General features: G+C 43.1%; 1 protein-coding gene across 3 annotated transcripts in view; it reads right to left on the minus strand.

Annotated features, from left to right (window-relative positions):
* The window catches only part of THSD1 (thrombospondin type 1 domain containing 1), a 30,462-nt gene extending 11,769 nt beyond the window's left edge, over positions 1 to 18,693 (minus strand). For 2 of the 3 annotated variants that reach the window (XM_038132033.1, XM_038132017.1), the window contains exons 1-3: positions 18,595 to 18,693; positions 12,267 to 12,405; positions 5,990 to 6,955 (exon numbers count right to left, since the gene is read on the minus strand). In XM_038132033.1, the coding sequence (XP_037987961.1) occupies positions 5,990 to 6,955; positions 12,267 to 12,324 (1,024 nt within the window). In that variant the 5' untranslated portion in view covers positions 12,325 to 12,405; positions 18,595 to 18,693. Of the gene's footprint in view, positions 1 to 5,989; positions 6,956 to 12,266; positions 12,406 to 18,184; positions 18,491 to 18,594 lie in introns of those variants that run through there. The other variant, XM_038132024.1, reaches the window with a different exon arrangement.
* Between the last annotated feature and the right edge of the window lie 5,226 nt (positions 18,694 to 23,919).

Consider the following 23,919-nt stretch of genomic DNA (forward strand, 5'->3'; position numbering starts at 1 on the left):
ACTTCATCATAGTATCATATATATCATAGGATCTCCCAACAGTTCTCTTCATATCAGGATCGTGAAGGACTCCAGCAGTGTCCCTCACCACTGGAAGAGGGGCTAGTTGGAAGACTTACCTCCTTGTAGACCTACAGACTCTTTGTGTAAGCAGCTTGGTGAGTTCCTGTCATAATTTCCAGTGCATGAGCTAACTTGTTTCCCTCTCTCCAGTCTTCCTGCTCATCTAAACTTCTGTTAATTAAAGTCAGATGCAGAGCCAAGCTCAGAAAGGTTCAGGTTGCCTCCAGTACTAACACTGCTGATAGTGGAGGGTGCTCAACAGTCTCCACATTGATGCCTGTGGGTTTCAACATACAAGAACATTTAGGATGAGTAATTTCCCAACACTGACGTCAAACCTAAGACATGCCCATTGCTCCAGGACACTTTTCACTGACTTGGACTTTGGCTAAAGGTGTAGAGTTCCTTAGCAAAAACACTTGGCATCCATAGCTTTGGGGCTAAGAAATGTGCCTCAAACAGCAGGAGAGCAAGAAATGTTCCAGCTCTCATGTAAGATGGAAATTTAAACTCCGGCATGTTGCTCTGCAATCCCCTGCAATTACCAAAATGTAAAAGAAAATAAAGCACAGTTTATTCTCCCCCAAGGAAATGAAATTATTAACCTCCATTTAAGACAAACAGATTGAAAATGCCAGGGGAAAAACCAGAAGGTACGCACTGCAAACCAGCTCTAATAAGCGTGAGGTTTCTTCATACACAATTGAGGAATCAATTATCAATGTGAAGACATCTAACTGATGAGTTATTTTGAAATAGCTGACAGTTGGCAGATCTGCCAACATGAAAGATAAATGCAATTAACTGTGTTAATTATTGCTCTGCATAAATTTCTCCCCTCAGATTTCCATGTTCACAAGATTTTGTGCATGCAGTGCTGTCCATCAGCACAGTCAGCACGGGAGACTCAGCATCATCCTTCCAGCCTGACACACATGACCAGTCTTACAACACTTCAACCAGGCCAGTGGTGTGGGACAAAATCACTAATTACTGACAGGTTCATGTAAGTATCTGTGCTAGCCTAGGGGATTGCAGGATATTTCTGGAAGCTGAGATCAGTTTTTAGGTCCTGAAAACAGCCTCTCACCCTTCCATGGAAACGAAGCTTGGGTGCACTGAAACGGTGGCATTTTCCAAAAGGTTACTAATTTGGACAACGAAAGGAAAAGGATCCCTTTAAAGAAAGAAATCCTAGACTCTGAGAAAATTAGAGTATTTTCCCCACAAACAGGCATTGTTAAGAAATGGGGAGGCACAGCCTAAAAATAATTTTTTTTCCAGAAGTTGAGTCTGTAAGTGAGTCTGTAAAACTTGATTTATTCCTAATGTGTGGAGATGAAGCATTTACTGACACAGGAAAAGTGGATGGGGGTACAAACCAGCCCTAGCACACCCAAATCCCCTGCATATGCCTGCTTCTAAATAAACACCCAACCCAGGTACAGACTCAGGCAACAGAGCTAATTGGTTCTCGGAATTTCCTACCAACAAGCAGATCTGATTCACACAGTTGTGGCATTTTTGCAGGCAATCCTGAGCAGGGAAGAGATGCGAATCTTGACTCCATGTTTCAGAAGGCTGATTTATTATATTATGATATATATTATATTTAAAATGCTGTACTAAAAGATAAAAGAAAGGATTTCATCAAAAGGCTAGAAAAGAATTGAAAGGAATAATAACAAAAGCTCATGACTGCTCAGAGCCTCGACACAGCTGGACCAATGATTGGCTATTAAGTAAAAACAATCCACATGAGACCAATCAAAGATGCACCTGCTGGTAAACCATCTCCAAACCACATTCTACAGCCATCAAATAGTTATTGTTTCCATTTTTTTCCTGAGGCCTCTCAGCTTCTCAGGAGAAAATCCTAGTGACAGGATTTTCATAAAATATCACAGTGACACACAGTCTTACTCAGGAAGCAAAAATTTGACAGAAATTGTACATCCCTGCCTGACCTCTAGATGCTCCATTTGCTCCTCTCCTCCCTAACTGACCACTTTTCTCTTCAGAAGGTCTTCCTCCACATTCCTCTTTCCCTTTTCAGGCAACAGCTGCATTTCTTATGCCCTGCCAACATCCCAAAAGCAAAAGTCAGATGAACAAAATTCATTTGTGCTGTAGGCAACTGCAAGAGACTTCAGTGTAAGTTGCACCGAAGTTAAAATTGGTCTCCAGAGTGTAACTAGGAACTGGAAAAGAACGTTAATTAACACCAGAAATATGAAAAAACCACTTTTTTCTATGCTTTAGCATTACTGATTAATATTATCAGTCTTGTCCTGAATGTTTCAAGCAGGATACAGACTAGAACATGGGACAACCTTTTAAGGAGAGCAGAAGTTTCACTGCTGGGAACACTTAAATCCCAGGTGACCAAAGCACAGGATTAAGCATGGAAAAGAATGAGCCTGCAACTGCATCTGCTGCTGGATAACAGAGTTTCCTACCTCAGACATCCCAATAATCCAGTCAAACACTGGGGAAAAAATGAGCCTGTTCCTCTGTGAAACAGTGAAGAGCCCACCAAGATGAATGAAGTGACTCACATCTCAAAATCATATTTTATCTCATCATGTGTGGTTTGGATGAAGATCATTTTAATGATTTAGGAACTTTGATCATTTACAAAACAATATCTCTGCTTCATAACAATAGAGCATGCTAAATGAAGTAAGAACTGGCTGAGTGACAGATTGGATATGCAACTGTCCACAGAAAACCATCACTGAGTGAGAATGCATTAAGAGAGATTCCAAAGGGATTAGTATAAGGCTCTGTGCTTCCCTAGTTGACATGAAAATAAATATAAACCATTACTGAGAAAAGATGTCCCTCCTGTAATGACACAAGCAGACAGTGCAGTTGTATGGAGCAACACACGGTACTTGCTAAGTTAGGATAATTAAAGGAAAATAGATCCTAAATCAGCAAAGTGAAAAGGAAATGTAGGAAGAAGGAATGAAAATTGCACCTGCAGGATGGCAGACTCCATACTGAAACAGCTAAGAGGAGTTTACAGGGCAAAAGTAAAGTTTTTTATGGAAAATTGCAAAATGCAATCAGTGGAATGAAAGCAGAGGTAGGGGTAGGGAGAGTGCTACTATTCAGGCAGCATCAGTGACAAGGATGTCTGAACACAGCACACAAAGCTGGTACCCTGGCTGTCAAATAAACAGGAGTGTTCAAAATAAAGAAAGGGAGCAAAACAGAACTAGTAGATTAATCAAATCCTGAAGAAAATGCCTCCCAATTAAAGACTTCATCTTTTCAGTTTGTTAAAAAGAACACTGAGAAAAATCTGTAGAAGTGAGATGACCTGGATGTGCAAATGTCTTTGTGAGGCAAAGACAGTAGATAGCAAACAGCTATCAGAAAGCAGCAGAGTAAAATTCAGTCACCAGAGGATGAAGCTAGATTAACTTTAGTCATGAAACACACAGAGTTTCATTTTCAAAAGAATAAATAAATCAGAGCATAGTATTGAGAGAAATTACCAGATAAGTCTGTTTTGTGGTCTTCAGCAGAAGAATGGATAACTCTCTGGAGGGTAAGTGGCAGTCAGATGCAAAGACTAGCTGTGGGGCTCAACACCAGGGTAACTGAATAAAAAATGATGGCCCACATTGCACAGGAGCCCATACTAGAGATTTATCACGTCTCCTGGCCTTAAACTTCAGGAAGTCCAAAGCAGAAATAAGGAGACTTGAGGAGAGGTACCTGTTCTTGCAGCAGTGTTTTACACAAACAGCTGTCGGGGGCCTGCTGTAAGCAGGGCACCTCACAGTGCCAAATGAGTGGGCTCAGAGGAGCTCCTTCCAAAGGAGCCAGAAGGCTGATGGCCGTCACAGGCAGTGCAGGTTTGCTCAGTCTGTCATGGCTTCAGGCTGATGTGCCCCTCCCAGAACACCCTGCTCCTTTCAAACGCTGCCTGCAGGCTTTGAAGTCTCACAAATACAGGCACAAAGTCAGATGTGCTGCAGCCTAATTAATTTCAGGTTGACATTTTATTTACAACTACATGGTGTGGCTTCGCTTTCATCGGCTTTGTAGATGCAATACTCTTCACTTGGCAGCTATTGACCTAACTCTGCTCTTCAAGAGGCATGGCCTGATTCTTTCCAATGTGGTTGTAAGGATGGGGCTGCTGAGGAACCCAGGGAAACAGAGCAGACTGCAGGGAACCACTGCTTAATGGAGATCTCATCAATTAAAACAGTTAAATATTGGGTGCAGTATCATATGTATACCATATGCTAGTGATTTATCTGTCAGGGTAATTATCTAGATCATATCAGTGTAACATACCACCCAGGTACAGATGAAAAACTAGAATTCTGTCTTCCTTTTTCCTTGTGAATTACCTCCATTAAGATAATAATATCTTTTCATTTTTAGATAGACTTTCTTATGCCAAAGGAAGAGAGGGAGTGCCAACAGAGAATGCAGATGGGAAGTTAAGATGAAGAGAACTATGCACTGGGTTTGCCATGTGTTGAAAATAAAGGTCATCTTTAGTACAGAGAGTTAATTAAATAGTTAACAGTTTTAGAATTTGTGAAATAGCACAAAATAAGACCACATGATGCTAGGAACCTTATTAATGTAGGCTGTGTCTGAGACTGTGTCTCTGGAGCATGTCCTACACTCCTGGTCTTCTCATGATCCCTCTCAGATACCTGTCCATGAAGCTCAACTGCCATTTTCTGGCTAGAGATCCTGCACTTTCTTTTCAGGGCAACCAAGGTGGGGAGGTGAGGAAAATGATGCACATCTTAAACCTTTCAATCCAAACTCTTTGAAGTGTGCAGTTGGAAAAGACTACTTCATTACCTACAGACACAAGCTGCTTCAAATGAGAACATGTACCTTCCAGGGTGCAGGCAATGCAACCTAACCCTACCCAATCCCAATTCCCTTGTGCACATATGGCCCATCCCTCTCTGTGGCTGCCTTCCACAAATGAGTGATGAGAAGGGTATTTGGCTCATCTGCTTCCTCTGTCATGCAACTGTGGTTTGTAGACTGTCAAATCATGGACTGCCACTTCTAACTCTATAGCTGTATAATATATACATGGTTTTGCTTCTGCCAACCAGCACTCTCTCAAACCATGACTGATCATGGTCCAAAGGATTATATGGACCACCAACTATTCCCAGTTGGCAGATTGCACTTTTCTAATCTTTCCTATAAGGAAAGGTTCAGCCATACGAACATGGCCCATGATCTGCCAGAAGGCCTCATGGGTCAGAAAATGCACCCTGGTCTGTTCTAAGCAGCAGACACATCTCTTGAAATACTGCTTTAGAAAACTTGCCAGCTGTCCAAGTGACACAGCTGTGCCCTTCACTGTAGCCAAATCCTGACTCATCTCACCAGTTTGTGCATCAAACAGGAAGAGCTCTAAGCTTCCACACTAAATAGGTAGAGAAAAAGACACCTCTGTGAGGATTCAGCCTCTGTATGTTCAACACCCATGAATCACCCTTGCAAGATGCCCCTCAACTAAAAAGCTACACAACTACTTAATGTTGGGCCCCTGGCATTTACACACTTAAAAGCAGGTAAGACTACTCCTACCTTTAGAGTCTCCTGTGGGTCAGATCTACTGCAGTAGCTTCTTACCTCACTGAGAGGGACAAGTTTCATTTTCAGCCCGACAAGACAGGTACATCATTCAGAATGCCCTAAGTGGTTCTAGTTGGTAACCTAGCGTTAACTTAGTGCAGCCTTAAGCTACCACAGTGGCACTTGTTATCAAATGTCCTTGTGTTCTCTACATAAGTCTATCTTGTTCCCATCTGAGAATGACATTACAACTATTTTGTCTGGTGCGGGAGACCCAAAATCATTACCCATGTTGGCTGCGAAGAGTGCTGATTTTGGCTAAAAGAAGAAAAAAATCAGTACAAACCCATATTCCTTTGGATCAGCATACACTCCTTAACTCTTGCTGGAAAATAGCTTCGGTTTGAGAAATTAAGGAGGTCAAAGCAGTACTTGTTCTTCCCCACATCAAACAAAGTGCAGTTAAATTCTGTCCTGTTGTCTCCTGGGTGAAGGATGTTTTCATACAGCCAAGTTGTTCGTTGACTCGGATGCTTGAGAGCCTCTTTATAAACAACAATTTTTCCACTGACAGAAGTGCATGGTGGAGAGATTACAAAGACCTGAACCAAAGTTTTGCATGTGTCTTCTGCTGCCACAACCAGTCTGTATCCAAATTTGTGGAGGAGATCTACAGGTCCTATGGAGGCAATGATGGAATGTGTTTCTAATGATTTCAGTAACACAGTGATGTATATTTCTTGACCAACAGGTGGGCAATCAAACTCTACCCACTGGGACCTAGACAAGGGGATTCCTTTGCTAGTTCTAATGCCCAGAGTCTCATCAGAGCATACTCTTCTGAATTCATAAAGGGTGCTGGTGAATATCACATCCAGTGAAATCACAGTCTTGTTCATGGCACATAACTGCTCATTTGTAAAAAGTCCAACCTGAAGGGAGCTCCCAAGAACCTCTGAACTCCTGTTCAAATCAATGTGAAATACAGGCCATTCCACATGGAGGGTGGACATGCTGCTTCTGCTCCACTGAGCAGCACTGCTGTTGTCACTGGGAGAGATCATTCTGAACAAGAAATCACCAGCACTCTTGAAATGGAAACACTCAAACACCACCGTCCCCTGGGACTGATTTGCGGGAAGCTGTTTTCTTGCAATTATCTCACTGGTGCTGGCATCCAATAAAAGGATGGACACATGCTCTGCTGTCACATTACCACCACTGTAGTACTGATATTCCACAGACACTGTGTCATTGCTGAAAGCTACATGATCCGGGTGCTCCAACAGGAGATACTCCACTTCGCCGAGAACTGAAAGAAAAAGTTCCGCAACAGGGTTAAGAAACAGGCAAGTGATTGTTCCTATGGAAGAAAACAAGTATTTTAAAAATGGATATTAAAAGTGGTTTTAATAGTGGTTTTCAAGTGAACCAGATCACAAAAAAAGAAAAGGTCCTAGCAATAGCAGTTAGAGCTCAACAGCTCTGGTCTTGCAGGGATGTGATTTGGAGCAGCTCAAAAGCCACTGCAGTAACACATTCAGGAAGGTAAAAACGAGTATTTTAAAGCAAACCACAAACCACCCAAAAGATTAACAGAAACCTTAATTTATCAGAATAGATTCACAAACTTTTCAACTTCTTTCAGTTACAGATTTTTAAACTCCATAGTCTAGCTGTTTTTCAGCTTCAGCCGTAATTTAGCAAAAAAAGGACAGTGGTTTCTTATACAGACAGATGAAAAATGTCCCCCAAGTTAAATAGAATAGGAAGTCTGCATGATGCTTTTTGAAGCCTTTTCTCTTGCTCTGTCTTATGAATCTTTCATTTTGCTCATTTGCATCGCAGACACTTGAGTGAAAGAGCTGAAAATAACAGTGATGGTGACTGCAGCACTTTTCTTGTCTCAGATGTGGTGCAACATGTCTAAATGACATCATTTCATTATAAATGGTGCAGTCTTTTCAAATTCACTTCTTGCATGACCATGTTTGTGCAAGTTGCCGAATTATCCTGAGACATGCTGTAACTAGTGATGATATCTAAAACAATAAATTGGAAGATCACATTTCCGTTCTTAGCTCAGCTACCTTCTCTGCCTTGGTTGAACCTTAAGGATTTAAGACACAGAAAGGTTATCTGAAAAATGGGAACTGCATACATCTATTCCAGATACAGAATGTGCTCTGAGACATCTTTATTTAATTAATTGTCTGAAGAAAGGCTTCTGAGTCTTAGATGGAAGGTGCCATGGAAGTGTAAAACTTCAGTTAAAGCAATCCTTTCATAAGTAGTATCAACTAACAATACTTTGACTTGTTAAATCTGTTACACATGTCTTAAGATTACCTCAAAGAAAGCTTTGCTGGAAAAACACTGCAACTGCCAAGGCAAGCACTTAGCAGTCAGGAGTAGCAGGACTCATCTCATATAATATTAGACGCCTACTACTCTAAGCTTCAATTTGAGTTAGTCACCTTGGATTCACTTTCTTCTCAGCAGGAAAGGTTTTCAGGAAGAAATTCATCTGACTGGGTATAGACATTTACATCTGGGCGGGGTGCAGTGTGCACTAGAAAAAAAGAGTCTACTACTTGCCACCAGCTATAACATGTCCTTAAAATAACCAGCTCCAACCACATACATAAAGTCCAAGTAAAGGTGGCACACACAGCCTTACACATATAAATCATACGTATACTCTTACATGTATGTACTATAACTCAAGCCTTTCATTTGCATTTCCACAAGACACTGCTTCATTTGGGCAGATGGACAGTGCTCATTATCAGAGGGTTCTTTTGTTCTCAGTCTTCTGTTGGTGGTCCTATGTATTATTGACTGCACACCGTCCAAAATCTGTCCTGATAACACAGAATTATTCATTTCCCCCATGGACTCTTCTATTGTACTCTTATTGTAGTGTATTAGTGCATTAGAAATATTAATGACTTTATCATTCTAAAAACCCTGACAAATGAGAGGAGGTCACTATTCTTGTTTAGTACGTTAGGAACCAAGGCACAGGCACGAAGGTAAAAACTGTCAAGTATCAACTAATTGTGGTGCCCTGTGAAAGCCAGGATCTGATTTTAAATACAATGGTCCTTCAGACATCCAAAGCAGGAGGATCCTGTTCATCGCAGCTGTGGCGAGTACGTGGCACCACAGCAAACCTGATCTCAACTTGGACACCCAGAGAGTAAGAGACAGACCCTAAACACCCATGAAAAGTGTCTCTCTGAACTGCCCAGCAACACATTGTCCTTGCTCTTCATGTTTTGGCTCTGTCACATGTGCCCATATTTTAAAGTCCTGTTTCTTCCACCATCTACTTTCAGTATCTCTTGGGTACTAGCTTAACTCCATTATTGTTACCACAGTTCTTCAAACTCCTGCTCTCATCTCTTTACATTATAGCTCTTTTATCTTCTGCTGTTCCTAGGGGCTGCAATTAACTCCAGCACATTCCCACCTTCCTTGCTCAGTGCTAGCATTCCATCAGGGAGCACAGGATAACCAACTCTTGTGTCCAATAATGTTGGGGAGTTCTTGCCCTGGACTGGAGCATGCACAGTGTTGTATGAGGCAGGCAAGAGCAGCCAGCGGGAGTTGGGGGGACACTTGACCCTTCAGAGAATCTCATCTCTAAGACATCTGCAAGGATTTAGATCTGGACCAGATCTAGGTCTTTATAAGGACAGCAGAAAGCATGTCCCAGGCCACTGTGAAAACTCTTAACAAAGATGAAGTTCCCACAGCTGCGTTAGAGTTTCCTAGTGAAATGGCTGTGAGTTGCTGGGATTTTTTTTTCTTTGATAGTGGGCAAAATGATGCATTTCTCTACAAGGGAATCAGCTAGATTCAATGTAGCTGAAACATTAAAGGAAATCAGACCATGGCAGAAACTCAGCATGAAAAATTTAATTTTAAGCTTTAAACTTACAAAAAAATTCAAGCAATAGTAATGAAAAATACTGATAATTCTACCTACTGCTTTATTGTCCTTACTCTCTTTTACAACTGTCTTGACTTTCTTTGGAAAAGAAAGCACTATTTTTCATTTGGAATGGCTGAGATGAGGAGTAGCACCATTCTGTAGGTCAGGAGGAAGGACAGGAGGGCAGGGGACTGCTGTGGAGCAGTCCATCAACCCTAAGTGCAGATCCCTCAGGAAGTGAGGAAAGTGAGCACTGCTGGAGGAGGCTGCTACAGCACTGCAGAGCTCTGGCTGGTGCACCCCAGCTCACAGCATCCTTTCCCCCACTTTGGTAAATAAGAACTTTGCACTTTCGGACAGCCCACACAGCACTTTTTCACAATGCTCCAAAAGACACCAGGAGATAGCTTCCACTGCAAGCTCCTTCAGCTGCCCTCCAGTCTACTATGTGCCCATGACTCTGCCACGTGCCAAAACTTCATCCCAGTCATTTGGAAAGCCAGTCAGGAGCATCTTTCAATGCACTTGTATCATTTTCATTGTCATTACAACGGTCTCCCATTGAAAGAAGTCTGTCTGTGGTACCAACAACCTGCCAGAGGAGTCTTTGTAAGAATTCACACTTTAAAGATTAAAAGAAAAGTCCCTGATTTCACTGAAGAGCAAGAAGAATTACTTGAGGGTGCTATTCAGATAGTTACTTATTTTTAAATGTTTTTAAGTCAGCTTGGGTTATGCAGTTGGCTTGTCAGCCATTGGTACCACAAAGCTAAGCAGAACAAAAACATCAGTAAAACTGATAAGAAATGAGAATACAGTTTAGTCGGATGTTAGGGCTTTTTATAGCACTTCAGTTATTTTCCAGAGCATACTGGATCACTTAAAAGTAGTCTTGCCCGAAACAGAGAACTATATAAATGAAATAGTTATCTAAAATCAAGGTACACAGTAATATTCAAAGATATGTATATGCAGAACTGTTTGAAAGCAATTTTCTGCATTATGGGCTGCCCTTTAACTGGAAATAAGGGGAAAGTTGATGCACCTAAAGTTTGCAGCAGAGATTTAGCTCATTAACTGCACCTCATAATTACTTGCTGTGCCACACTCTATAAAGTTCATGAATAATAGCTTTTACCTCTGAGTCAATCAGTTGTGAATGTCTACAGGACTAGCTCACTAAGAACCAGTAGATATTGTAATCATTCATCTCACATCTTGGCTCCAGTGAATTTATTACTTACCTACATTGTGTTACCCACTCAGTGCAGTGTTTCTACCTCGGCTGGTTAGCTATCTTATTAAAAGAAGAAATTGTACTAAAAGCTATAGACAAGAGTCTTTACTTCTACTAGAACCAAGTTCATCTAAAAGATAGCAATTCTAGGTTCTCTATGTCTTTTAGGGATCTTTTGCTATGCAGCAGAGATGGAGGATGCACAGAGGAATGAGTAGCATACCAGTAATTATTTATAATAATTTTTCTCACTTATACAAGGACAGCATACTGCATACATTTTTGTCCATTTCTCTCTTTTGTAAGACATCTTCAGCTGTTTGATGCAAGAACTATCTGCTACAGCTCATTCCATAAGTGGGGATTAACCACTTCTTTTCCCATTTCTTCCACACTGTACTTATTTCTGCAGTGCACAGCTTAATCCTTCAGCATGGTCTGACAATGTACTGCAGCTGTCAAAACAATGCTGGCTTTTAAACTAGGAATGAAATTTTCTAAAACATATTAATTGCTTAGGAATTAAGAGTCCCATTTTCAGAATTTCTAATTCACTCTGCAGTAAGAAAGTAATTTGCAAACCTACTTCCTATTTAGTACATTCTTGGAAAGGCACCATACATATGATGCCCCTCAGCTTGTAGACATCTTGCAGGTTTCTGACTTGAACTTAGGATGTCTAACTTCCCTCCTTGGCAGCTGATGGTGAGGAGGAGACTTTTTCATTCTACACATCTCAGTTGCAGATGGGTAAGAGCTGGTTTCAATATGTATGGATTTACGCATGGACTAATCAAACAAGACTGATTGTCTCTGACTACCTGCCTAATTTTATGTGACTAAGATTGAATGAGTATGAACATCATCCTTTGTCTTCTTATACAATCAGAGTAAAGAACACCTCTGTTGTACTCAAAAGTTCTCTGGGTGGCAGATGGGGGGCTCAGATGGGGGCTCACTCAGCCATAGGAGGTTGGCTGTACTGCAGATGCTTACATATGATCCAACCACCCAGGTTCCTTTCCTAGTAATGGGGAGAAATAGGTAGTTCTGTACGTATTTCCACCCATCCTACTATAGATACCTCAACCAGGCCTATCTTCCATGATGTTCATTAAATATCATGAAATATAAGTCTTACAAGAGAGCAGAGTTCCAGTTACTGCTTCTAGTACAGCCAGTCCCTTGATGGTCATGGAAATTTGTTAATTTGTCTTGTTCGTTTCCTTGAGCAAATTTACATCAGGAAAGAATCCTGACACTGATTGAAAGGGGCAGTTTATGCAAGCTGCATTGAACTATTGCATAAGATGTAGACTAAATTCTGTGCCTACCAGTGGTGGCTTCTGCAGCATTTCATTTCCACAGATCACCTGGAAACACCACCATTCAAAACCACCTTCTGAAAGCACATCACAGCTTTCCCTTGACAGCTCTAATACTCACCATAGTCACAGAGCACTACTAACAATAGATTTGAAAAATCTTTCAACATATGTTTCATTCTGATCAGTGAGATTCTGGGTCCTTTTACTCCTCATGTCCTTCTTCAGCTCCAAAGTGCCAGCACGTTTTCCAAGAACACCTAAAAGTTAAAAAATTACAGCTGTGTCAACTTTGCTGCATAAAATACAAGAAGAAAGACATATCATTAACTAGTAAAAAAATATGAATTAACTGTTAATTAACATTTCTCTCATTTACTTAACAACTACTAACACTGTATCAATGCATCTGAATAAGGACAGCTACAACTCACTGTTCAATAATTTTCCATCCTGAAATGCAGCTCCTGAGCCAGAACAACAAAGACAGATAACAACAATTTTATTTTTGCACTGCAGGAACTGCTGCTATGGATATCTTATATTATGACCAAAGCTCACAATAGCAAAATAATGAGTATTTTATACAAAATGTAACTCTGAGCTCAGGACATATCAATATTGGAGATTTATTGCTGGTGCACAATTCATATAGTTTGTCAACTGCTTTCAAGTATGAAAGCAGCTCAGCAGCAAACTGATTGGTCATTGAACCAACTTTTTGGTCATTGAACTCCCTCTGTTATTCAGGTCTAGTAATACACTTAGTGATCTTACTAGATTTATAGGATATCTATAACTGCCTTTTATGTCATTCCAACTGATCAGATGGAGAAGGTGCCAACTTCCACTTTTTCCTCCAAAAGTTTTTAAGTTTACATTCACTACAGCCTTTGCTAAGCCAATAGAAATAGACTTCTGGCAAGTTTCCCAGTTTTATGTCCATGTGGTTTAAACTAGTCTTAATAAGTCTCGTAACAATTAGATAAAAGAGGTTGGAAGCACAATCATAGCAGCAAAACCAAACAGTTTCCTGCAGAAATGTAAGTAGGAGGGATTCTAAAAAGAGAAATTCTACTCAGAGGCCATTTCAAAATACAAATACTGCTCTCCTGCATTTCACAGAGCACCTGTAGGTCAGTGTCACTGTGCTCACCATCACACAAACATGCAAGAAAGGTCTTGATCCATTAAGTTTACGACCTAATTTATGAGAGAAATATGGCACTGGAGCAGGAAGAAGTTAGAAATGAGCAAAACTGTGGAGGATAATGGTAAAACATAGGAACCAAGTATGGCAAAAATCACGTATGTCTTCAGGAATCACAAATAAGGTATTTCAGCAATTACACTGCTCTCTGCTTTTTGAACTAAGACGCAGCAGATGTGTTACTTGAAAGCTTTTTGAACTGCTCTCTGTGCCAAGTGGCTGGAGAGAATAATTTCTAAGAAGAGACTAGCAGCACAGCCTTGCTCAGTGAAAGCCCATTACAATAATAGCTGCACATATCTGAAAGGAATAATCATCATCTGGCCCAGGAACTTGACAGGGCTCCAGAAAACATTAGATAGGGACAGTGATACCGCCACCACCCTCAATTTCACTTGATACACTGTAAATTACAGGAAGACAAACCTTGTGCCTCAGGAGAGGGGCGGCTGCTGACAGAGGGTGGCAAGGAGCCAGCCTGCCTCCAGGGACAGCCGCTCCCGAACTCCTCCAGCTGCCGGCAGCAGGCGCAGATTCACAGCAGGAACATCATTCCTTGCTGTATCATTATTGATCACTAATCAGTTATTCGAAACAAGGAATCAAAGTAGTCCAGAGAAGAAAAAGCAGACTTTGTTTAAAAAAGTAATTGTGATAGACATCTTGGCCTCTAGAGTTAACTGCTCAGAGAGAACTCGAAGATATGTGGCATTGCTGTAAACTGCCCTGAAATAAAGTGGGGGGAAATTGCTTTGTGGGCCACTACCATGATTGTGCTGGATGACTTTACCGGGTCCTTTCCATTCCTAGCTTTCCTCGCTGCAGATTCTTCAAATGGCTTTTACAAATACTTCTTTCAGAAAGTCACACATTGACAGATGAAATTCAAATAATCCTCATCTCAGTCTAATGAGCAACACACTGCACAGAGGAAATGAAGCTATGGAAAGGAGAATAAATGCTCAGGAAAAAAGAAAAAAGCTTGTGTAGGAGAGCACTCTTGAGGTAGTTGCCTTACATCTTAATTTGCTCATCAGTCCAACCAAGCAAAAAGCGGCATGGTTCATGAAACAGGGAGCCAGTGGGAGGCACAGAGACCAGACCTGACTTCTGTTCCTATTCTGGCCACTGCCAGACATAATGTCAGCAAACTGCAGCATTAATCTGCTCCAGTCCTTTCCACCGCATCTTTCACGCTCTGTATTTATAGTAAAGACTTTTCAGGACAGAGACTCTTTCTAACCAAGCCCAGAGATGGAGCCCAGAGCCCTTGGGTGTTTCGGTAACACCAATCATCTGTCACACCAAAACCTCCTTCCCTCTCACCCTTCCCTCTGTGTTATCTTGGCTCGCTTGGGAAAAGATTGTGGTGCGCAGTGCGGGGTAACACCCAGGCTAGAACCGGAGTGTTTGAAACTGTACCAAAACTAACTTCCAATTAGTGAGATCAGGTACCTCTGGAAGCCTAGCCCAGGGCTACTTCACCCTCTGCACGCCTCTGCAGCAACTGGATTGCAGCAGGAGCCCTCCCACCTCACACACACACAGCTACTTCAGGCTACCAGCTGCAGTACAGCCCTACCTTTGAACAAAGCTCCAATTAAAGCGCTCCATGAAGCCTCCCTGAGCTTCTGCATCTTTGCTAGCTGAATTCCAATAGCACCTCTAAATGCAATGCTGCCCCATTTCTGGTGTAGTAGTGCCCCTATACTCCTCTTTCTGCACAGGTTTGTTCCTCTCCCCTCCTTCATTTTTCCTTCCTTTTGCCTCATCTCAGTTTTGGATAGGCCTTACGCTGAACCTCTAAGTTCAGTTCAGAATTTTCCCCTCTCCTATCTTCTCTAAGCCAATTTCTTTCTAGATTTCTCCTCATTTTTAGGTCTTCTTCCAAATTCTCCATATATTTTCCCCCTGCTCAAATATTTTTCCTCTTTTCACACTCCTATAAAATTTTGCTTTTTGAAGCAGACAGTACATTTAAATGGTTTCTACTCTATTCAGATCTTCTACCTCAAGTTCATTAACTTAATGAGATGAAAAATTATGGAACGGAGAAGGCTATCAGACTTAAAATAATTGGCTTTTTTAATTTATTGCTCTCGTGGACAAGCACGAACTGAGGCTCTATTGTGTGAAATGCAGCAGAAGCACAGCAACATAAAAAGATGCTTTATTCTTCCAAGAGACAGTGTAATGGGCTGATTGGAAGTAGAAGACTTCCTCTCCAAAGGGAATTTGAAATGACAGATGAGGAGGGCATAAGCCATAAAGCTCTTTGGAAGCAAAGACCAAGAGGCTTGTGTGCAACGCAAATGACACAGGAAAACTTCGAGTCCCTGCTCTGCAGCAGATTTCCTGTGCTATCTTGGTCACATCTCTTACTTTTCCTGTGGCCCAGCTCTCCACTGGAGACTCTATCTCACTATCTGACATGGGGGCTACAGGAATAAATTCTCATCAGCTGTGTGGTTTGCAGCACACAGTGTCACTAGCCAGACATGAAATTTGAAATTGTACTTAAAATATTTTTTGCAAATAAGTAACAAAATAGGCTATAACACTGCCTATTAGAATCATATGTATTAATCTATTCAAAAAATGTCCCTATTTCCCTACATCATTAAAACCATAAAATATAATGGGATCATTTTGGTTTTACAAAAAAAAAACCCTAAAATAAACCAAACAAATAAAAAACTCCAAGCCCACTGGATTTATGACTCCTAGTATTTTTGCAGCAGTATCAAAGGCTGCAGCACAGACACGACATTTCAGACACCAGCCACCTCTTCTGAGAGCTGTCACCTGCTGATTTGGCAGTAACCACCTTCACCGAGTGCAACAGCACAGCATTCAGTGCCTACTCCCCCTTCATTAGGGAGATGAGAGGAAAATAAGCCTTGTAGTTAAGAAAGGGCCATCAGGAATTAATCAGACACTCCATGACCAAGCATGGAGTTTAATGAGAACACAAATCCATGGCACTCAAAACCTCTGTGCTCTGGAGCCTCATTCATGCAGAGAAGTGCCACTGATGAATCCCAATTTCACCTACACAGAAGTACCCTCAGTCCCCTTCCTCTTTGCAAATCCCCAGCAAGAGCTGAGCCCTCCCCTGACCTAGCTCCCATCCTCCTTCAGTGACAGGGCTGTTCTTGCTCATCTCTCCTCTGAGCACAGCCCTGCTCTCTCCTTGTCCCACCAACCCCACAGCTGCAGCAAAGGTGGACCCAGCCACGGCACAGAAACCCCTTGATTTAGGGCACACGTGAGAGCAAGGTGGGAGACGGGCTTGGGGAAGGAGTGAGTGTGTGTGGGGGTGGTATGGTGTCAGGCTGAGGAGTGATCCTCTTGGAACCAACCTGCCCCTGCCCCAAGCACTGCCCCAGGCAGCAGCACCCACCCAGGGACTCTGATGGACCCAGCAACCAGTCATGGTCGGGGTATTTATTGGAATTAAGGAGGAAAAAAACAATCTTTATTACCTGTTCACTAGTAAACATTTTCCAGTTGTATTTGCAGCCCAAAATTTGCACAGTTCTGGCTATGTATGAGAGGCTGACAGCAAAATAGGCTACAGACAGAATAGCCTGAAAGTCCCTAAATCCTCCCTACATTTCACAAGCAGCACTAACAGCAAAAAGAAATGTGTATCTGCAATATTTCCTCAAATGGATTTCTTCATATTTTATCTGTATGTTGGGAAAGAGATTAATTATTTTCAACCATCATATGCTTATTGCAATGGGATTAGGCAGCTATTGAAGTGTTACCACCTGCTGGGAATTTCAGAACCTCCCATATAATCTCTTCACTTTGACAGTAAAGAGAGAACACCTCAACTATTCATCACATTTTATCAAAATCTAATCACTGCTGACCAGCCAGAGTGGTCAGAGCCAAAAATATGCCACTTCTTGGAAGACAATCTAGTTTAGCCAGGAAAGTGTCTTATGTGATGTCTGCCACAGCAGGGGGCTGGAGCTGACATCCTCAAAGGCATCTTCATTCTTATTTACACATCCGACAATTTTACATTGTTATCAGATAATGACTTTATTAAAATTATGCATCTAAATTCACTAGGCTGAAACTGACAGCACCAGATCCTCAATGTGCAAGAAAAAAAACCCAATAATTAGCTGGTAAAGCCTATTTTCATTAATACCTGGGGTCAGATCTCACAAAATCCTGGGATTTCTCAGCTCCTTTTGATATTAACATAGCAATTCAAGAGCAGGCTGGCCAGCAACATCTGTCCTTTGAAACTGAAGGACTTACAAAAGACAGAGTACAGGGATGGTATTTACTTTGGAAAACGTACAGTGAAAATAAGTTTACTAAGCATAAGGAGATTTGGGAAGGTGTTCGAGCAATAATAAATAAAGAATGCAAAGAATTAAATACACTGGATGAGAGCTCATGGCATAAATGCAGTCATCCATTCTTTCCTTTCCCCTTCAGAGTTTCTTTTTAAATATATATATATATATATATATATATATACACATACATACATACATATATATATATATATATATATATATATAAATACTGTCCACTATTACTGGAATTCCCCTTTTGGTGGAGTTTATAATGAAGATCCTCGTACGGAGAACATACATGGCACAGAGGATACAATCAGAAGTTTGTTAGAGAAGCAGGTCTGAAATACCGTGAAGTACTAGTATTAAAAAGATAATGCGAAGAAGCTTTCTCCTACGCTTTACCCTGGCTTTGCCGTGTACTCACACGGTTTCGACTGGTCTAGCGACCGATAAAAAGTAGAAATCACCAAACATATTAAAAACCACTAAAATTATTCCTACCTATTACGGACTTGGGTGAGGAACCCGGGCAGTCGCTCGCCGTGCCGATGCTCCCGGCACTCCGAGAGCGCTGCAGCGCCGGGGCTCCGGGCGGGACGGCCGCTGCCTCCGGGGCAGAGGCGACCACCGAGAATACCGGGGCGAGGGCAAACCTCCCGGCACACGGGTGTTTTAAAACACCTCCAGGACCGCGCGTCACGGCGATCACGGCGCGATCCCGCGGCACCACCCGCTCCGACCGACGGCTCTCCCCGCCCGTGCCCGCCGGCTCCGCGCCGACAGCCGCCCCCGGCCGGCTCCGAGCCCGGGGCGGCCCGGGCTCTTCACCGCCCCACCCCTCCGCACCCAGCGCCCCGCCCGCGCCCCGGGACCCCCGGGCTCGGCTCCCGCTTCGCCCGCCCCGCGCTCACCTCCATGCCGCGGGCGGAGCGGCCGGCGGGTCGGGGATAGAGCGCGGTCCTTCCCCTGGAGGAGCCGCCGCCGGCGCTGCCCGGGGCGGCGGGCGGGCGCTCACTGCCCGGCGGCGGCGGCAGGAGGGTTAAATGGCGGCTGCGGGCGGCTGTCAGCGGGCGCGGGGCGGCGGCGGCGGGCGCCGAGCGAGGGCGGCCCGCGCCCCTGGCGGCGAGGCGCTCCCGGCCCGGCCCGGCCCTGCCCCGCCGCGGCCGCGCCGCCCTCACACGCCCGCCCGCCCGGCTGCGCGGCCCTGCGGGAGAGGAGAGCCGTGAGTGGCGCGCCCGACCCGTGTGCGCCCCCGGGCTGGGCTGGCGGCCGGCCCCGCTGAGGGCGCGGGGGCAGCCCCGCAGCTCCCCTCAGGGTGCGTGCGGTGTGTATGGCAGCCCTACGAGGAGCGGCTGAGGTCACTCGGTGTGTTCAGCCTGGAGGAGAGGAGACTGAGGGGAGAGCTCATCGCAGTTACAGCTTACTCAGGATGGGATGCAGAGGGGCAGGCACTGATGCCTTCTCTGTGGTGACCAGTGATAGGACCCGAGGGAGTGGCCTGAGGTTGTGGCAGGGGAGGTTTAGGTAGGATGTCAGGAAAAAGTTCTTCGTCCAGAGGGTGTTTGGGCCCTGGAACAGCTCTCCAGGGAAGTGGTCACAGCACCAGCCTGACAGAGCTCAAGAGCGTTCAGACAATGCTGTCAAGCACATGGTGTGACTCTTGGGGATGGCCCTGTGCAGGGCAGGAGTTGGACTCGATCCTTGTGGACCATTGTGGATTTTCCAGCTCAGCATACTCCGTGAAAATCACTCCCCTCCCGCTGGGCGTTGGTAAGGGCAACCTGCCCAGGCACGGGCCAGCACGCCGGAGCCAGGCTGGTTGATGACTGAAGAAGAGAGCGGCGGGCACGCAGGAGGCCGCTCTCCAGAGTCAGCGAGTCAGCTTGCAGCAGTGGAGACGGAGCATCAAACAGCAAAGAGCAGCACCAGCTCCTTAAGGTGCCCATCTGCAGCTGAGGGCCACATATATGTGGGTATTTGTCTTGTCCAGTGTTCATGGATAATGTTCAAGGACTGTTGTTACATGATGAATCTATCCTCATGCAGAGACTGCTTTAAGAAAAGCCCTTTCTATCCATTTTTATGCAACAGACTAATTTATCTCAAACTATTGTTAAATTTATTTGCATGACATGAAGTCTGTGATTTAAGGGCAGACCGGCAGATACCTACATGCCCACAAAGATAGGAAAGGATTTTATGGAGCATTTACATCAGACATGTAACAAATTTTCCTGCTTTCCCTTATTCATTTACAGTAAGTTAATGACATGACATAAAGGGCATTACATAAAGGCCCAAGAGGAAGGAATTGTCAGTTTTTGGTGTTCAGAATTAAAAACAGACTAAAAGGTCCCTCCTAGTTAACTTGTATCATCTACATGACTGAGAAAATACAATTTTCACACAGCATGGGTATCCCTGCCCCAAGTCAGTGTTGAAACCAAGCAGCTGCTTAGGGTTATTGCCCACCACTGTGGCTGGACTCTGATCAACCTGCAGCTAAACCTCTTTTCCATATGCTAGCTGGGGTCTGTGGTGGTTAATGCTTCACAGCCACACTGCCATCTGGAGTACTGACAAAGCCTTTGGGAGAGCAAGACAAGCCCTTGCTGAGGAACTCAGACTGTATTCTGGACAGCAAAAAGGGAACTATTTTTGTGTCATAAAGATTTTCTGGGCTGTTTTCAAACATTTTATTTTGAACAATCCAAATGCTAAATATTCTCCTTATTTGTTTTAATAGAAGTGTGTATAATTGGGGGTTTTTAACTTGCCTGTTTTTTATTGTAGGTAAGATTTAGTTTGATGTTTTGGAGGTTACAGTCACGTGTGTATTCAGTCTAATAAATGAAGGATGCTGCATTTTTTCACCAGACACTTGCAGCTAACATGACCTGTTACATTTCTTGTGGTGAGACTGGGCAACACTTCCTTTGGATGCTGAGGAGCTTCCTGTGTCCATGTCTGGTCCTGGTCTGTGAGACTCTGGCAGCAAGAATTCAGCTTCAGGCAGTGCCGCTGTAGAGGGTCTAAGTGCCGAGGTGTGCGGTCTTGCCAGGAGCATCTTTCCCACTGATCATGGAAGGTACCAGCTGGCACAAGTGGATGCATTGTGGCACTGGGTCTGGTTTGAATGAACCAGGAAATAAATCACACATGGTAATAAAGAAAACAATACTGTAAGTAGGTTCCGGCTGATGGAGAAGCTCAGAGAAGAAAAAGAGTGAGGTGGACGAAACGTCTGCTCTGAAATGTCTGCTCAAGTCCAAGACTGAAACTCCAGTCCAGTCTCACCTGCTGCCTGTATTTAACATCTGAAAAATCTTATATTGGTGGATCTATTGTGAGGCTTTTTACCACTATGAGCACAATCTTTTGAAGATTTAATCACTAGGAAAAAAATCTCTTTCCCCTGTTGTAATGCAGAGGATAAAGGAAAGAAATCCATGCAGCAAGAAGGAGTCTGGAACATATGGCAAGATGTTTTACTTGTATCGCAGTATTTTGCACTTATTGTGGTGCCTTTGATCCAATGGCCTTACAGTATTTTATGAGTTACGAGTGATCTTTGATCTTTTGTTTCCCTATGCTGATGAAAAAGGCTTTGCCTTATTTTTTTTTCCTAAACGGATTTGCTGACATTATGCTCAAACTGTAAAGTCAGAAACAAAGCCAAGACAGCAGCTCAGGTCACTGCACTCCCACTCAGTGCCTTCTTTCAGACCCGTATCGCCTTTGTGTCAACACTTCCAAAAGGGGACAGAGTCCAAAAAATGGTGATCAGAAATCACAAGTCACTCCTATGATTGTATGGTGAAAATTGTAAAGACCCCAGATAACAGGAGGATGAGCACAGGATAAATAGGCAGGCTACTTTATTAAACCCTTTGAAGCACAGTGTATTATGTTTGCACATAATACACCTGCTGTGATGCTGAGGACTAAGATCTGTCTTTGTTAACATGCCATCCAAATTTCATCAGGAACATATTTTTCATTAAAATACTTCAACGAAGCTGGTCTCTGAGGCATCTGGCTAGCGGTGGATAAAATCCTTGCCATTAAAGTTGGTCTCCCAGGAGAGCAAGAAACTAATAACAGAAGGGACTGGAGAACAAGGGAGCAGATGACTCCTATTTAGCCCACAACCAAAACGTTGAGATCTAAATTAAGTTGGACACTGAAGGATACAAAGAGAGAGAGTAACCTTTAATTGCTGATCTCTAGCACCAGCTGCCGGTGTGATAAGCGAGCGGGGAGTGCAGACGATCCCACCCGTGCACAGATCCCAGGTAGGTGCTGGGCTGAGGCAGCCCGTGTGGCTGAAATATTGAAGACAGCTATGGCAGGAAGGTTCTAACAGGAAAAAGCTTTATGGCCTGTAAAAATGGGATTATGTGTTCTCCAGCTGCTGGCAGCTGAGCAGAAATCACTTGCACGTGTGGTGATGGGTGGTGCTGGAGGCTGTAGGCAGCTGCCTCTGCTTAGCCAGGCCAGAGCAGCCACCTTGACTGCAGCCAGGAGCTGAAACCAGTCTGCTTGATTTTACCCAAACCAGATTAAGGGTACTTACATAAAGGGCACAATCACCAGATTGGCTGTGTTGGTGTTTTTCAGTGGGCATAAGGTGGTGTGCTGGTTTCTGGCTCTGTCCCCACTGCCAGCACAGTTGGGCTGGGAAGAAAATGTCTTTTTCTTCTGTTGGCATAAAAACAAGATCGTGTAGTAGCACATATTGTCCAGAGACCACCAGGTGTGAAAGCAGAATGGCTGGCTACTAAATTCCCTCTCTGCTCTGTGTAGTGGGGAGAAATGTGACACTGTATGTGATTTCTATCTGTGCAAAATATGCTAAAAGCCTTCTCTTGCTGATATTAAATTGACCTCAAGCTTCCTAAGGGGAGCAGTAATAATAAGCAGGCAAGCCAGAGAAATCTGTTTGCCCTCACCCACACTGGTAAAGGAGATTTAATTGTGAAACCCCCAAAGCAGTGCTGGCTGGGGTACAAGAGAGTCATCTGTTACAGAGAATCAAGGTAAGGGCCAAAACGGTAATATAAATATTTGGTGGTTTAGGGGGAAAATTCAGAAAGCTGGAAAGAGTGAGAAACTGAAACACGTCCTTTTGGAAATTATATCTCTGCAGAAAAAAAGAGGTTGCACTGTAGTCTTGGTTGGAGAGCTGACAAGAATATGAACAATTTAATGACCACAGGCATGTAAATTAATAAAAATAGTAGGTAGGAAAAAGTGCTAAAATTGTCAGAAATGCAAAATCAGAAACATAAAGCTGGTAAAGAATGTAAAAGAAGATGAGATCTGCAGTTAGCAATGCTGAGTGACAAAGATTTGTCTAATTTTAATATAAATTTGAAACAAAAGAATTGTTGCTATTCTACTGCTATGTGAAAAATTTGACTAATTAAATGGAGTGCAAAAGAAACACTGATGTTCAATAAATATTTCTGTTCTGTTTCGGGGTGAAAAAAAGACGATTAAACCATGTTCCAGATTGGTAAGAAAATAATTTCTGTACCAATGCAAGCCTGAGAATGTAAAATAAGAGCAACTCCAGTTAAATAACTCAAAATCAGCACCCTTGGATAACCATTCATCCAACAGTTTTTAATATTATTTTCCCTATCAGTTGGTCTGGAGATGCTGTGGAGGTTTCAGATGACTGGATGAATAATCATGTGTGGGTTTTCATTGATTTGGTTGGTTTGTAAAGAGAGAACAGCCCTGATTCCAGAAACAGGGATGGAAAAGCTGGTAATAAAAGGGAGCGTAGCATCACCAATACCCCTTGACCAACTTGACAGAAGTTGGTGGAAAATGTGTTTTGTTGATTTCAAAATGTCCTTGTAATGTGTAATTTTCATGGAGGACATATTAACCTAAAGATTTAAACACAGATTAGACTTTAGCAATTTAAAATTTTTTCCAAGACCTAAAAGAGGATATAAGATCATCACTGCTCAATTTTCCAGATAACACCCAGACTGGGAGAATGTTCAGTTATAGTGACTTGTCTTCAGAATTTACCAGTCTCTAATTAAGCTGGGCTTTAGCCAACAATACCTATTTTAATATAGCTCCCGTAAAATGACACATCTAGGAGCAAGGACTGTAGAACTTTGTAGGATGCGCGGCTACCTCCTGGGGAGCCATTACTTTACAAAGCTCTGGAGATCAGATGGAGTTGTTAGCTAATCTTGAGCTCCTGCTGTCAC

This window comes from Motacilla alba, chromosome 1 (assembly GCF_015832195.1).
Source record: "Motacilla alba alba isolate MOTALB_02 chromosome 1, Motacilla_alba_V1.0_pri, whole genome shotgun sequence".
NCBI classification, from domain to species: Eukaryota; Metazoa; Chordata; class Aves; order Passeriformes; family Motacillidae; genus Motacilla; species Motacilla alba.